Here is a 14,425-nt window from a genome sequence, read left to right on the forward strand (position 1 = left end):
ACAAATGAAATGTACAGAACTTTTGTAATTCACTCTTTAAACGTGATTCAAAAAATATTACAAAACAAACAAATACTCAATTTATGCAGAAAAAATCAATGAAACCAATCATTCTACTCTCATATTTCTATCTATTTTTTTGAACAAGTTATGAATTTTTTAAAAATAAATAAAAATGAAAATAAAAAGTTACAGACAAATGTTCTTTCACTTTTGCATGATTTTTCTTAGTGAATAAAGAGAAGTAATTATACTGGATGGGGACAGGGGGGTGATTGTTTTTTGGGGGACAGAGTGTTACACACAGAAAAAATGGATGTCTGCCAGACAAGTTAAAAGTAGTCACGCCTCTAATTATCTGCCAGACTACTCACTATAAGCCTGTTTAACACCCTGTTCTCATTATCCAAAAACCTTCTGCCCCCTAAGATTTACAGATTTTTATTGGGAAGTCTCTTAAAAATTCTCTCAAAGTAAAGACAGTAGTTTACTTGTGTGATCATGCTGGAAAACCACAAGTGAAAAAAACTTCTTAGCCTGCTCAGAAATGCATCAGAACAATCAAGTCCATCAAGATTGATTGTTCTGCTAGTATCTATAAGCATATCATGACTGATGATATTGTTTGTATAAAATACAACTGGCAGCACCCAAACCATAATTCATTTAAGATTAAAGAGATTAGTGTCAAGATTGCGAGATAAATTAAAACAATGAGTGAAATGGCTTGCCAGCCAAAACATGGATTGAAAATCTATCAAAAACATGTTTAGAATGAGTGAAGACAGACTTTTTGAAGTAAATATTATATAGTATATTTTGAGAGACTTTGCTTATTTAAAATTACATAGCTTGAACAAGCTGGCAATAGATCTTCTTTCTCTTCTTCTCTTCTCATTGATTATCAATATATGAGAAATGTTATCAATGCTCGAATGATGAAACTCTCAAGAAAACATGCGGATCATTATGAAAGTGTCAAACTGTGGGTTCAAGAGTTGAACGAAAGTGAAAATACTACTCTTTTCACAGTTCATAAGAATGACCCCTTCCTTGTTTCATGGGTTTCTAAGTGGCAGAAAGAAGTAAATAACATGTATTATTTATATTTTATTCTATACATCTATTTATACATCTTATTATTGTATTAGTTTCTGGATAATTTGGAAGAGTGGTGCATTGACTCAACATACAAGACAAGCAATTCATTCAATACTGTAACTGGTAAAGGTCCTGAAGATTGCTTTCTGTTTACAATTGTTGTGCAAAACCCTATTACCAATAAGGGATTGTCTGCCTGCTTCTTTATAACTGATCATGAATATATCTCAATCTTAAGTCAATGGTTGACATGGGTAAAGAACACCTTTACATTAAAGGTGAAAAGAATAATGATTGACTGCAGCCCCATCAAAATTAGTGCAATCAAAAAAGTCTTTGGCAATAGTATTAATATCCTGTTAAGTCATTGTCATATTAAAAGAGCATGCGAAGTTAATGTAAAGCATGTAAGTAGCATATTTATTTAAAATTATATATATCTCATATAACACTATAATAGGTGCTCTCGGAATTGTTTTTCAATAAAGAATTTTTTATCAAAAAACAATAATTTTCCTATTTTAGAAGTATCTTTTTTTTCAAAAAAGGAACAATATTTTTAAAGACCGTACTTTTTATATCTGCTCTCTAGCAGAGATAATTTTTTTTTAATATCCAAATATAGAAGTATATTTTTACTACTATCAGAATATCATTTGAGAATCGCTTTTATCTTACTGTTATATATTATTTTCAGGGTCTTATTTGCTATACAAACCGATAATTTCTACTCAAAATAATATATGGTATGCTATCTTGCACCAAGTGCTTTGCTTGAAGTCGAATATTACATGCTTCCTCATAGTGATAAAGCCACAAGAAAAAGTATTCCTTTAATATGCTTTCAAATAAGTTTATATCTTTGAAGTATAGTACTGACTATAATAACAACGTATTATTCATTACACGACATCTATATTTGGCATATATTAATCTTCTAAAAAAGGAACATTATTGTTTTTTGATAAAGAATTCTTTATCAAAAAACAATTCCGAGAGCATCTAATAGAGATTAAAGTGCAAAACTCAACACATGCTTCGAACATAGCTTGTAATAGTATTTGTGCTGTATTGAGTAATATGATGCATGCAACAACTTCTGTCGCCTATGATACATTGTATAATGAATTTTTTGTGAAATTTGGGGAATATGAGAACTTTATTTTGTACTTTAACAGAATGTGGGTGCCGAAAAACAAACTATAGTACAAAGCATAGAGATTGATATAAAACTTTAGTAATTATTAGCCCGTTTCTAATATGTAATATAAAAAATAGGCTGCAATCTTTCACATCAATAATTTGATAGAGTCTTATCACAATCAGCTGAAGACTTTCTATCTTGGACGTGCAAGATCTCTTCGAGTAGATAGACTTATTTATCTTCTGGCCAAAGTCTTGACTCTTGACTACAGACAAGAAAAAGTCAAGACGTTATATGAATTCCAATCAGTACGTCTTACATACAAAGAAGAGCAAAAAAGACAAAATGTTTATATGCTAGATAGAAGTACTGCTATGAAAATGGTTGAGAAATTAAGTGATACTGCATTCACTTGCAGATCATTCACAGTTAATCTTATTTTATACAATATTGAGCTACAGAATAGAGAACCTGTTGGGATGTGATACTTTGCTAGACTGCTAAAAAAGAATTATTAGTGAAACCCAGTCAAAAAAAAGAAAAAACTTAACCATAGTTGATGAAAACATAAGTACTGTGACAAACATAAGAGAGATACATCTTAATAAACTTGGCTTTCCAAGACTTATTCTCTTAAATAGATATATAGAGAAGGCTCTTGACTATATTAGATTTATGTTCAAAGGTGGAAAAACTTGGTGATGAAATGGCCTCCCTCTGCAAAATTTTACACCTTTTTTTTGGGAATTTAAATCGCCGCATAAAGCAAAAGTGAGTGAAAATGGGGAAGTTGACGAAGTGAAGACGAAAGATGTGGTATAGGCTCTCCGAGCTGCACTTTTATTTTTTGAAAATATATAAATTAATAAAGTTATCATTCCTCTTGTTCCTCATATCTTTCCATGCTAAGCTAGTCATATTTGTTGCTATTGATGTGGTAATTGGGGAGGGAAAATGTCTGGTAAGTATATGGAAAATAATAAATAATAGTCAAAATGGTAATAGTCTTGAGTACCAGCGGCGGGTAGCTACCACATCTTTCGTCTTCACTTCGTCAACTTCCCCATTGTATGTCGTACCTAACACAATTGGTGTTGACTCCGTTACGGCTACAGATGTGGTACTGTTCTCAGTACTAGGCACAAATATGGCTTCTGTAATCTGTGCTCCTCTGGAATGTTGTTCATTTGGCTTAAAGTAATATTGCTCAAATGTATTACTTGACGAACTCCAGTTTGCATGCCATTTGACTTCTTCTACTGGTATTCCTTGTAGTATTGCATGAGTATTTGCAGCTGATCTTGTGGAGTGTGCTGTATATTTCCTGGTATCAATCCCGGCTTCTTTTAAGATGTTGGTCACCCAGTTGGCTACTGTTGTCGGTTTTACGGGTGTCAGTTTATCTGAGTCACTATATCCCAAGAAAAGAGTGTGGTCTATTTCTAACTTCTCCCTAGTCATGGCTGTTCTTTTCACAAACCAATCCAAGGTCAAAACTGGGCAGATTTCTGAAGTGCGAATAGTTCCTAACTTTGAGGACTTGGCCTGAGCCTCTTTTGGCTCCTGTGCAATCAACGTAACTCCTACTAGTTCTAGTTTCTCATTGTACTGTAGTTTGACGTCTCGAAACTGTAGGCGGCTCATATCCAATCTAGGTCGCCACATTGTCGCTAAACACAAAAGCATAATGGTCTTTTGTTGTAATTTTCCTAAAGGAAGATTCTCGCTCGGTCCCCAAGATTCCAATAACTGTAATACTGGTTGTACATCCCATGTTTCGTTGCTGATATTAGGTAATTTAAATGTTGTTCGTTTCTTTGCTTCGAAGAAGTTTTGGATCAGAGGATGATCTGCTAGTGGAATTTTGGTAGGATGTGTAATGTGATATACGGATCCCAAGGATGACCTTGCTACATTTAGTGTTTGGGACGACTGATGTTTTATTGATAAAAGGTATCATACTACTTGCATTGGTTGATATTCTTCTGGTATGACTTCTGGTGTTTGATGTGCACACCACTCAACCCATCTCTTCCATCCACTATCATATATTCTTTGCGTGCTACTTCTGGTGGACTGAGAAAGGAAATCAATAATCTCGTCATCTAATCCGTCTATCTCTTGTTTCTTGCGGATAATATCCATGCGCTTAGAGACCATGTCCTGTTTATTGGAATGTACATCGGTGGAGCAATACTCATCTGTAGAAGCATCGGCCACCAAAATTGGGTAGGCTAATTTGGGGCCACTAGGATCGCTTTCTTCACCTTCTGTTCCTGAATTCGTTGCAATACTTTTGGAATCAACTTCCATGGTGGGTGTAAGTATAGTCCTACCCGTGGCCAGTTTTAGTAGAATGCGTCTTGAGCTTCTGCTTCTGGGTCTGGAAATAGGCTCCAAAACCTTGGTAGCTTCGTGTTGTGCCGTGCTGCAAAAGCGTCTATCGTCATCTTCTACCTCAATTGTTGTTGAATCTGGTGGAACCATGTTCGTGATAGACTCCACTCGTAAATCGGTGTTGCTTGTTGACTGAGACGATCGGCTATTACATTGTCTATCCCAGCTATGTGTCGGTACTGTACGGTGAGGTTGTGGCTTTTGGATATCTGGTATATCTCCAGAGCCAGTTGCTGCAGTATCACTGATGCGGTTCCTCCCGATTTGTAGGCATACTTCAGTGCTGTTGTATTGTCCAAGTATATCATTATGCTGGAGTTTTCGGATTTTCTTGCATGCAGTTGTAGTGCAATCAAGATTGTCTTCAGCTCCCTGACATTGATCAAATCTTCTTTTTCGTCTCTTGTCCAATATCTGGCTGTTTGGATCATCTGGGATGAGACTCCCCAGCCCGAGTCGGATGTATCGATGTGTATTGTGAGCGTTGGTGGTGGTGATATTGGTTTTCTGATTGGCAATCCATTTGCAGCTTCTGCGTTTTCGACCCACCAGTTCAACTCCTTTTGTGCTTCCAAAGATAAAGGGCAACTTGCTTCCCATCTTGTTGCTTTCGCTTGAAGTGCTTTTGATAAATCTCTCTGCATGTACTGGACGTGCAGCAGTGACTCCCCTATTGCCGGAATCATGGCCATCATTTTCCCTATCAAGCTGGCAATCCATCGGCACGATCTCACTTGTGTGAATGCCTGTTTGACTTGGGCGTTCAAGTTTATCATTTTCTTCTTTGGAACTTTGATGTCCATAGCCTTGATGTTGAATTGAAAGCCTAGGAATTCCTGTTTGTACGAAGGTATTAATACACTCTTCTGCCAGTTGATCAGATATCCTAGAGATGTTAGATGCTGGAGTACTCGAGATGAGTGCTTCTCCATCTCTGACTTGGTTTTTGCTAAAATACAAATGTCGTCCAAGTAATATACCAGGCGTATTCCCTCCTTCCGAAGAGGTTCCATCACATATCGCATGAGCTTTGAGAATACTCTCGGGGCCACACTCATTCCAAACGGTAGAGATTTGTACTGGTAAACTATATTCTTGTGCTTGAACGTGAGGAATCGTCTGGATTCCTTGTGTATTGGTACGACAATGTATGCATCTTTTAGATCTATCTTGGTCATCAAGTCTCCTGGCTCTATTATGTCCCTCAGGGCAAGTACACCTTCCATCTTGAAGTGATAGCACTGGATAAACTGGTTGATCCTCTTGCAGTCCAGGATGGGTCTGCATTTGGTTGCTTCCCTGACAATAAAGAATTGGGATAGGTAATCCTCGTTCTGTGTTGGTGATATTTCTATCACATCGGAGATCTTGAATTTCTCTACCACCAAATCTACTTCTATCTGATCTTCGGGTGGTAATGACAGTGTTTTGGTTCTCCAAGCAATGGGGGGCGATGTCCATTGTATTTGGTAACCTTGTTCCACTACCATTATTGGCCATTGTTGGTTGATGACATTCTTCCAGACGGATAGAAATCTGTTCAATCGTCCTCCTGGAGGAATTCCATCTGTTGGTATGTTGTAGTGTTGTTGTGTAACCGACATTAAGTTTGACGGGTTTTGTGAGACTGATGCTGATGTGTTCTGATCCATTTCTGGCAAATTCATTGGATAATCTAGCTGTGATACTAGATGATCTTTCCCTATTGCTGGTTGAGAGGATTGTTGTTCGTTGATGGGCTCTGGTGAGCATTGAATCCTGTTGGATTCGATTTTCCTCTCCCAAAAAAAGGTTTTTGTGTGTAAGTGGACTGTCCTCTACTAAAGAAGTTGCCTCCACGGCCTCTTCCTCTGCCTCTATGACCTCCATTGGAGTATCCTCCGGTGGAATATCCTCCTCTCTTGTTACTGACAGCACTCTGGAGGACAGACTCTTTGTATCTTGCTTGTTGGATTTTCTCCACCCACTCCTGATCGAAGGCCATGTCTTTGTCGTTTTCATCTTCATCTTCGAGATATCTTGCTCTTGTGGGGAGCTTAATTGCTCGGATGCTGAGTTCTTTGGCATCTTCGTCCAGCGTTTTTCTACTTGCGAACGCATAGACGGCCAAACGCCTGACTTTTTCGATGAGTTCATCGAAATCGGCTGCGTCTTTGTTACTACTTTGTTGTGATTTAATATACTTGAGGTCGTTGAAGACTTCACTTGCTGCTCTTCCTGCAATTCGAAGTTTGCCGCCATCTTTGTATTTGCCTTGTACAATCTGATGGGCATCCACGGTGTATTTCTTGAGGTCAGGGACGAAAATCTGATTGATCGCTCCTGAATTTGTCCATTTTCCACCCTCAAATTGGAGGGTGTCTTTTGTGAATCGAATAATGTTCGACTTGAGACCTTTCGCTGAAGGCTCGTCCAAATCTTTGAGGATTTCTTCTGGGAGGTTATCTCCGTCGTAATCTCGTTGTCTCTGTTGTGCCTGCTGTCCAAGCTTAATAAGCTCGAGGATTTGTTTGGGGGAAAGTTCATTAATATTCATTTAATCCACGGTGCGCGGCTTGGAAAGATATGAGGAACAAGGGGAATGATAACTTTATTAATTTATATATTTTCAAAAAATAAAAGCGCGGCTCGGAGAGCCTATACCACATCTGTAGTCGTAACGGAGTCAACACCAATTGTGTTAGGTACGACATACAATTTAGAATTTTCACTTGACAAAGGGTTCTTTAATAGCTTTCTGCAAAACTGCACTTGCCCTGATACTTCCAAGCTTTACAAACATATCTTTCTCATCAATTGTATGCTAGACATCCCCTACTCTTTGTGCCAAAGCCTTTCCTTCTCCTCCTCTGCTGTCCATGTATCTAATACTGATACTAAAGCAGTAGTTGACACTTCCCTTCTTTCTGACAAGATAGAAGCTGATATCATGAAGTATCGTCAGTTATACTCTGTTGGACTTGACAGCAAGATAGCCGATTACAAGAGAATCTCAGAAGACATGAGCCAGTTCTTAGATACGTTGAAGTTTGCATATAACAAGCTGAAGGAACATGGCTCTCCCTCTCAATCCCATCTACCTCGACATATATATTTTTTTTATTATCAATTATCAATTATATATTATCAACTACTATCTTTTTTATTTTTTTTTAATTGTTACTTTTTTAAAATTGTCTTTATAAAAAAATCAAAATCAAAGAATATTTTAAGTTGTGCCTTTCTTTTCTGATTGGGGAATTAACGGTACTTGTAAAATGGATTTTTGGTAAAAAAAAAACCGCCAGAAAACAGCCATAAAATCTTTATCAGCAAGTATAGACAAGCTTATTAAAGATATTTTAGAAGTAATGGAAAAGGAAGTTAATGTAAAGTTGGAACAGATAGTTGCCGTGAAGAAGCTTGAGCAAACATTTAAAGCCAATATATACATAAACAAGGCTGACAATGTATTGCCAGATCTTGAGTAAAGGGAAAGAACACTTAACTTCTTCCAGAGTCTAGGTGCCTACAGGCTCAAAGAAGAAATCAGAATCTGCAAGAGTTTATTCTGTAAATGCTATAAAAATCTACGAATTTTATATGAATTTTGTTCGAACAACCTGGCTTAGAACCCTGAATATTTAACTTTGTACACAGGTAAACAGCGTTTGTTTAAATTTTGTTCTTGCTTCGTCCGCAAAAGGTAACCAGGTTGTATATATTTAAATTTTGATCTGTCTAATAAAAGAAAAACACTATTGATTTCAAAATACACTATTTCTCCCCTGAAGTACTAGGAAGGGAAAAAAAACAGGGTATCTTGAACAGATATACAATTAGCTAGTCCAGAAAGATAGAAATATTGTGTCCCTAAAATTGTTATAATTTTGAGTTCTTGAACTATATATCATCGAAATATGTTGATTGACTGGCTGACTACTTCATTTTAATCAATGCTTTTTGTATTAATTGCGTATGAGTATAAGAAGGTTGTATTGAAAGCAAGGGCTTGAAACAAACAAACAAACAAAGAAAAATAGAACTTGATTTTTTGTTTGTCTGTTTATACATTTGATTGATTGACTGGAATGAGAGGGGAAGGGACTTTATAGATTTACGAATAGATTCTCGTTCAATAAGAATTATTATTATTATTATTATTGAAAAAAAACCCCCTGCTTTTATGATATTAAGTAGCTTATGTATGGCTTTCTTTAATGCGATGAATGGCTAAATGAAATAAGGAAAAGTAAAATACAATTCAATACAACACAATATTTTTGGGATGAATTGGTAATAATGTCTTTTCTGTTAGTTTTCTAGCCATTATTTTTGATTGTTTTTGCACTGCATACAAATTTTGCCTGTTTGCCTGTTTTATTATATCCCCTTGATCTTCTGTATAATCAAATGTCAGCATCAAAATCACCAATTGTACATATTCAACATATTGCGCATATTGCATCATAAAATCTCACTTTTTGTTTATATATATATATAATATTTTGGGATATTTAAGGTTCAATTTAATCAAAATTAGAAAGATAAACATTTATTGCCTACCTGTCTGTTTTGCTTGCTTGATTATTATTACTTTTGGATTTTATAAGAAGAGAAACACATACACATACAAAGTCAGAATCTCTACCCTTCTTTCTCTTTCGATTTCTCTTTAGAATCCAAAGCCATAAATACTACCAAGACAAAACGCTTATCGATAAGAATCATGCGGTTAATTTTGCTTGTTCTTTACATAACGTTCGGTGCCGTTTATTCTGCAGTCGAACAATCCGATATTAGTGGATGGGGTATATACAAAAATTAAAAACATATATACATAACAATTAAATTTAATCAAATCAAATCACTCGAATACTTATAATCATTGGATATTTCTTTTAGGGCAGAGACTTGGCTTGGGCTGTCCAGACTACAGTTATAGATGCCCTGATTGCTATGATGGAGCTCAGTGCTTGTACCCGGACAGCAATGAATGTCCAAACTCGGGTATCCCAATGTGTTATAACTTTGACAGGTGTGCAAATGTTAGGTGTTCAATGCAGCGAATACCATGGTAAGGGCGTCACGACTACTTTAACTCTATTCTCTAAATAAGCTTGTGTTAATATACTGATACTGATATTAATGTTGATATTTATACGTATATGTAGTCCAGCAGATTGTCCTTTCTCTTGTGTTTATGATGAAGAGAGTTGCTGTCCATTTGCAGGAGAGCCAATATGCCAACCACCTTGTATGACTTTCGCTCCATGCAAGGTTACTCCGTGTCCTGCAGCCTGCCCCTTTGATTGCTTTTATCCGAACGCCGGTGAATGCTGTCCAAAGAGCGGCGAACCAGTCTGCAGACTTTTACCCAGCTTGCATTTACCTTTTATTCACCCAAAGGAGGATCCAAATGATTACACTGGTCACTCACACAGTGAAAACAATGAAGACAACAACGACTACGAAAATGGCTACGAAAAGGGTAATGGAAATGGCTACAACAATGGCAATGGCAATGGCAATGGCAATGGCAATGGCAATGGCAAAGGAAATGACAATGGAAATGGAAACAACAAGCACAATAGCAAAGGAAATGGAAACAACAAGCACAATAGCAAACATAACAACAACAACAACGTTGGATATGATCCTACACCTTCCGAACCACCATTCTATCCTCAGGATCCTTACCAATCCCAAGTAGGAAGTATTATAGTCATTCCATTACCAGTCTTCACTGCAACCGTGTCCAGCCCGTATCCAGAATGGCCTCAAGATCCACAGGACCCCTATTACAGACCACAGGACAGCATCAAGGTTATCACGGTACCTCTGCCTACAAAAACCAAATCCCATCATCACTATGAATGCCGAGACTATGACGGCTCCGAGGTGGAGTGCGAGTACTCAAACCCTTCGGATACCTATGGAATACTCCCTATACAAACTCTGGGTGTTCTGAAGTCCAGTGGCGCTAGTACTTTTGAAGATCTTTCTGACGCAAAGGGGTCGCAAAACCTGGAATCTATTGAGTATATTGAGACTGGCATTATTAACGATGTTGATCCTGGTTCTGACGATGGTGAAGGGATAATGTGTATTGACATGATCGTGCCTTGCCCAAAAGAATGCCCTGAAACGTGTGTGTATCCAATGAATGTCGATTGTCCTTATATACATCAGCCGTCTTGTCCCCAAGAGGAACCTATCGCGATTGATCCGTCTTATTCGTGTCAAGCTATTGATGGATTTCCACTTCCTACTACACCAATTGAACCAACACGCGAACGTGAAATTCTCTGTCCATTAGTGTTTTTTGAATGGTAAGAACCTATACATATATACTTAATAACAGTATTAATTTTGTGAATATAGCCCAAATGAATGCGCTGATGATTGTATTCGCCCGGCTGTTCCTTGTCCATTTGCTGTACCAGCAACTTGCCCAGAAAAAGGGTCACCCACCTCAATGGATATTGAGCCTACCTTGTCAGAAGAACATTATCTATGTCCACATTACATGATTGCATGGTAAGAGTCGCAAATATACATAAAGTATAATTGGTAATAGTCTTAATATTCAACAACCCATTGCATTGTATTTCATTCTATTGTATCTTGTCATATCACACACTACACACTACGCACCATACGTTATATACACAAAACAGTCCCGAGTGTGATACCAACAGTGTCTGTACAAGAGCAACAACAGGCCACTGCCCAAATACAAATGTTCCTTATTGTGTAGAAATAGCAACGCCAGTCGATAACCAGCCTTCAATTGGCTTTTAAAGTAGTTTGAATATATATTATTTTTATTACCTTTGGACAAATAATAACAAAATCGGAAGAAAAAGAGAGACAAATATAACGCCAATCATCGTTACTTTCAAAAATGAAAACAATTAATTAATTAGTAAATTCAAGTAATAAATAAAGATATATTGTAATAGAAATTCAATTCAAAACCCATACCACAACTACACTATGCTACACCACCATGTTACTTTATTTATTCTCATATATATATATTGTCAAGAGGTACTACTAGGCTTATATTATTCTTTTACTAAAAAGAAATCAAATCATTAGAATTAACCACTGTTTAAAGACCAATATTTTTTGGTCTTTAGCACTATTAAAAAAAAAAAGTCAAATTGATTCAAATCGATTCCAATGACGTCGTAAAAGTCTAAAAATGGGATATCTGGATACACCAAAAGATCATAAAATAATGTCTTTGATGTGAATTCTTTTTAGTGGAGTGATTAACTCTTTTTTTTTTCTATTAAAATTATCATCGTTGGATTTCAACCAACCAAGGGCCAAAAAGAAAGAAAAAAGGAGTCCTGTAATGTCCTCTACTTACAATGTTGTAGAGTGGTTTCCACTGGGAAATATTCAGCGACATTTCTGCGAATTGATGATGTTATTGATGTGCTTGGTTTCATTCCAAATGGTGGTTACGTCGACTCCAATGACAGAGAGAAGACGACTTGAATTGAGGTATACTTTTACTTTTACTTTTATGGTTTGTGGTTCTATGTGTATATATCATTCTATTGAATTTCATTGCATTGCATTGAATTGTATTGCGGTAATAATGTGAATGTGGACTTGAAGAAAATGATAAATTCTTTTAATGCTTTATTTAATTTTGAAACTGCTGTTTTTGTATATTAATCCTCTTGTTCATCTCAATTTTTGTATAATTCACAATAACAATTTCCTTCTTCAATTTTTTCTTTTTTTTTTTTAAAAAAAAAAGAGAAATGAGTAGTGTAAGGGCTTATTGTTATGATTATAATTAATATTTTTTTATTTTTTTATTGTTTTACTATTTGGCTGTAATGTATTTTAACTCAAAATGATGATCATTTAGGAGATGTTCAATCATGGGTGGCACAACTATCTTGAACATGCATACCCCGCTGATGAGGTATGAAAAGAAGATAAAGAGTAATAAAAAGTTATAAATATTAAATTGACTTTGGTGTCCTTAAACAAACAAAAACCCTTTTCTTTTTTTTTTAAAAAAAAATAAGCTTAACCCTGTTCAATGTAATGGAAGAGGAAGTGATAAATCTGACCCGTGAGTAGTAAGCCTTTTCTTTTTCTTTTTCTTTTTTAAGCATAGATATACACTATAGCTAGAAACCCAATATTTTGAATAGTATTAATGGTTGAGATACTCTAGGACAAATATAAATATCAATGATGTACTTGGAGATTATTCTCTCACCCTAGTAGATACATTGGACACCTTGGCTGTGAGTACATTTATACATACGAGTTTGTGCTTTATTAACATTCTAAACTTATTTCAATTTGTGTGTGTGTGTTGGGTTGTAGATTATGGGTACCCAAGATCAATTTGAAGAAGCAGTCCGGCTCGTATTAGAACAAGTTTCATTTGACAAGGACAGTAAAGTTCAAGTATTCGAATTGAATATCCGTGCCCTGGGTGGTTTGGTAACTACATACAAATGAAACATAAAAGAAACATTGGCTAATTTACAAATATATATATATATATATATATATTTACAAATGAAGCTTTCTGCTCATGTATTTGCTTCAGATCCTTCATTTGGTCACAGCATCAAGGGTTACAATGGTGGCCTATTGAACCTCGCAGAAGATCTTGCAAACCGACTACTTCCAGCCTTCCAGTCATCTAAAACCGGAATACCATATCCTCGTGTAAAGCATTTATTGTTTTTTATTGTTTTTTATTTTATTTTACTTTACTTTTATATTAAACATATAAATAATCTCCTATCCTAATGGTTGTTACTTATCATTGTTGTCTTAGGTCAATCTTAGGTATGGTGTGCCTAGAACAGAAACCGTAGAAACATGTACTGCTGGTGCTGGAAGTCTTGTGTTGGAATTTGGTGTTCTTAGTCGACTGACAGGAAATCCCTATTACGAGGTATATGAAAAAAAAACTAACAAACGGTACATGCATATAAATTTTTAAATACATGTTTTTATATATATATCTATATTTGCAGAGTGTCGCAAAACGTGCTCTCAAGGCAATTTGGGACCGGCGATCACCATTAGACCTACTTGGAAATGTGATTAACATCCAGACCGGCCAATGGATCCACACTGCATCTTCTACCGGGGCCGGCATTGACTCCTTTTTTGAGTACGTTCTCAAGGCCTATGTGCTGTTTGGCGAGACCGAGTACCTCAACATGTTTGAGGATGCCTATGGGGCAATCTTACAGCACATCCGAGACCCGAGTGGATACATCTATCGCAATGTGCACATGAGTTCAGGTACTCTGATGGCCACCTGGATCGACAGTCTTAGTGCATTTATGCCTGGTCTCCAGGTCCTTCATGGCGATCTTGAGTCGGCCATCAAGGGGCACTTGATATTCTATAACATCTGGAAACGATACCACGCTCTCCCCGAACGATTCGACTACTACCAAAAGACAGTCGACATTGCATTTTACCCCCTCCGACCCGAATTTGTTGAATCAACCTATCATCTCTACCGCGCAACCCGAGACCCTTTTTACCTGCAAGTTGGCGAGATGATCATCGAGGATCTTAACAATCGGACCAGACTGGCTTGTGGATTTGCAAACATTGGAGATGTCCGGACCGGTAGACTTGAAGACCGGATGGAAAGTTTTGTGCTCAGTGAGACACTAAAGTATCTCTATCTTTTATTTGATATCTGTAAGTCAACAAGCTTATATGATGTTTATGGTTGTCATGGTAATATACATGTATTTAAACTAATTTTTTCTTATTGATTTGATTCTATAA

The 14,425-nt window shown here is 36.5% G+C and overlaps 3 protein-coding genes across 3 annotated transcripts; 2 read left to right on the forward strand and 1 right to left on the reverse strand.

The window, feature by feature from the left end:
- Positions 1-765: 765 nt before the first annotated feature.
- PHYBLDRAFT_175763 (hypothetical protein) lies at positions 766-2,730 on the forward strand (the record flags this gene model as incomplete). The annotated part of the gene is made up of 4 exons (XM_018437571.1): positions 766-798; positions 852-1,085; positions 1,152-1,508; positions 2,380-2,730. The coding sequence occupies 4 exons, from the start codon at positions 766-768 to the stop codon at positions 2,728-2,730; spliced, it is 975 nt and encodes a 324-aa protein (XP_018283842.1).
- Positions 2,731-4,201: 1,471 nt separating this feature from the next.
- PHYBLDRAFT_175764 (hypothetical protein) lies at positions 4,202-7,178 on the reverse strand (the record flags this gene model as incomplete). Its single annotated transcript, XM_018437572.1, has 3 exons — positions 4,202-4,321; positions 6,025-6,400; positions 6,454-7,178. The coding sequence occupies 3 exons, from the start codon at positions 7,176-7,178 to the stop codon at positions 4,202-4,204; spliced, it is 1,221 nt and encodes a 406-aa protein (XP_018283843.1).
- A 4,835-nt stretch (positions 7,179-12,013) lies between these two features.
- On the forward strand, positions 12,014-14,412 carry PHYBLDRAFT_137562 (glycoside hydrolase family 47 protein; the record flags this gene model as incomplete). Its single annotated transcript, XM_018429862.1, has 8 exons — positions 12,014-12,139; positions 12,516-12,572; positions 12,679-12,725; positions 12,831-12,903; positions 12,986-13,105; positions 13,190-13,336; positions 13,449-13,568; positions 13,651-14,412. Exons 2-8 carry the CDS (start codon positions 12,519-12,521, stop codon positions 14,410-14,412), a joined length of 1,323 nt encoding a protein of 440 aa, XP_018283844.1. The 5' UTR covers positions 12,014-12,139; positions 12,516-12,518.
- Between the last annotated feature and the right edge of the window lie 13 nt (positions 14,413-14,425).

The sequence above is a fragment of the Phycomyces blakesleeanus genome (assembly GCF_001638985.1).
Source record: "Phycomyces blakesleeanus NRRL 1555(-) unplaced genomic scaffold PHYBLscaffold_41, whole genome shotgun sequence".
In the NCBI taxonomy this organism is placed as follows: domain Eukaryota; kingdom Fungi; phylum Mucoromycota; class Mucoromycetes; order Mucorales; family Phycomycetaceae; genus Phycomyces; species Phycomyces blakesleeanus.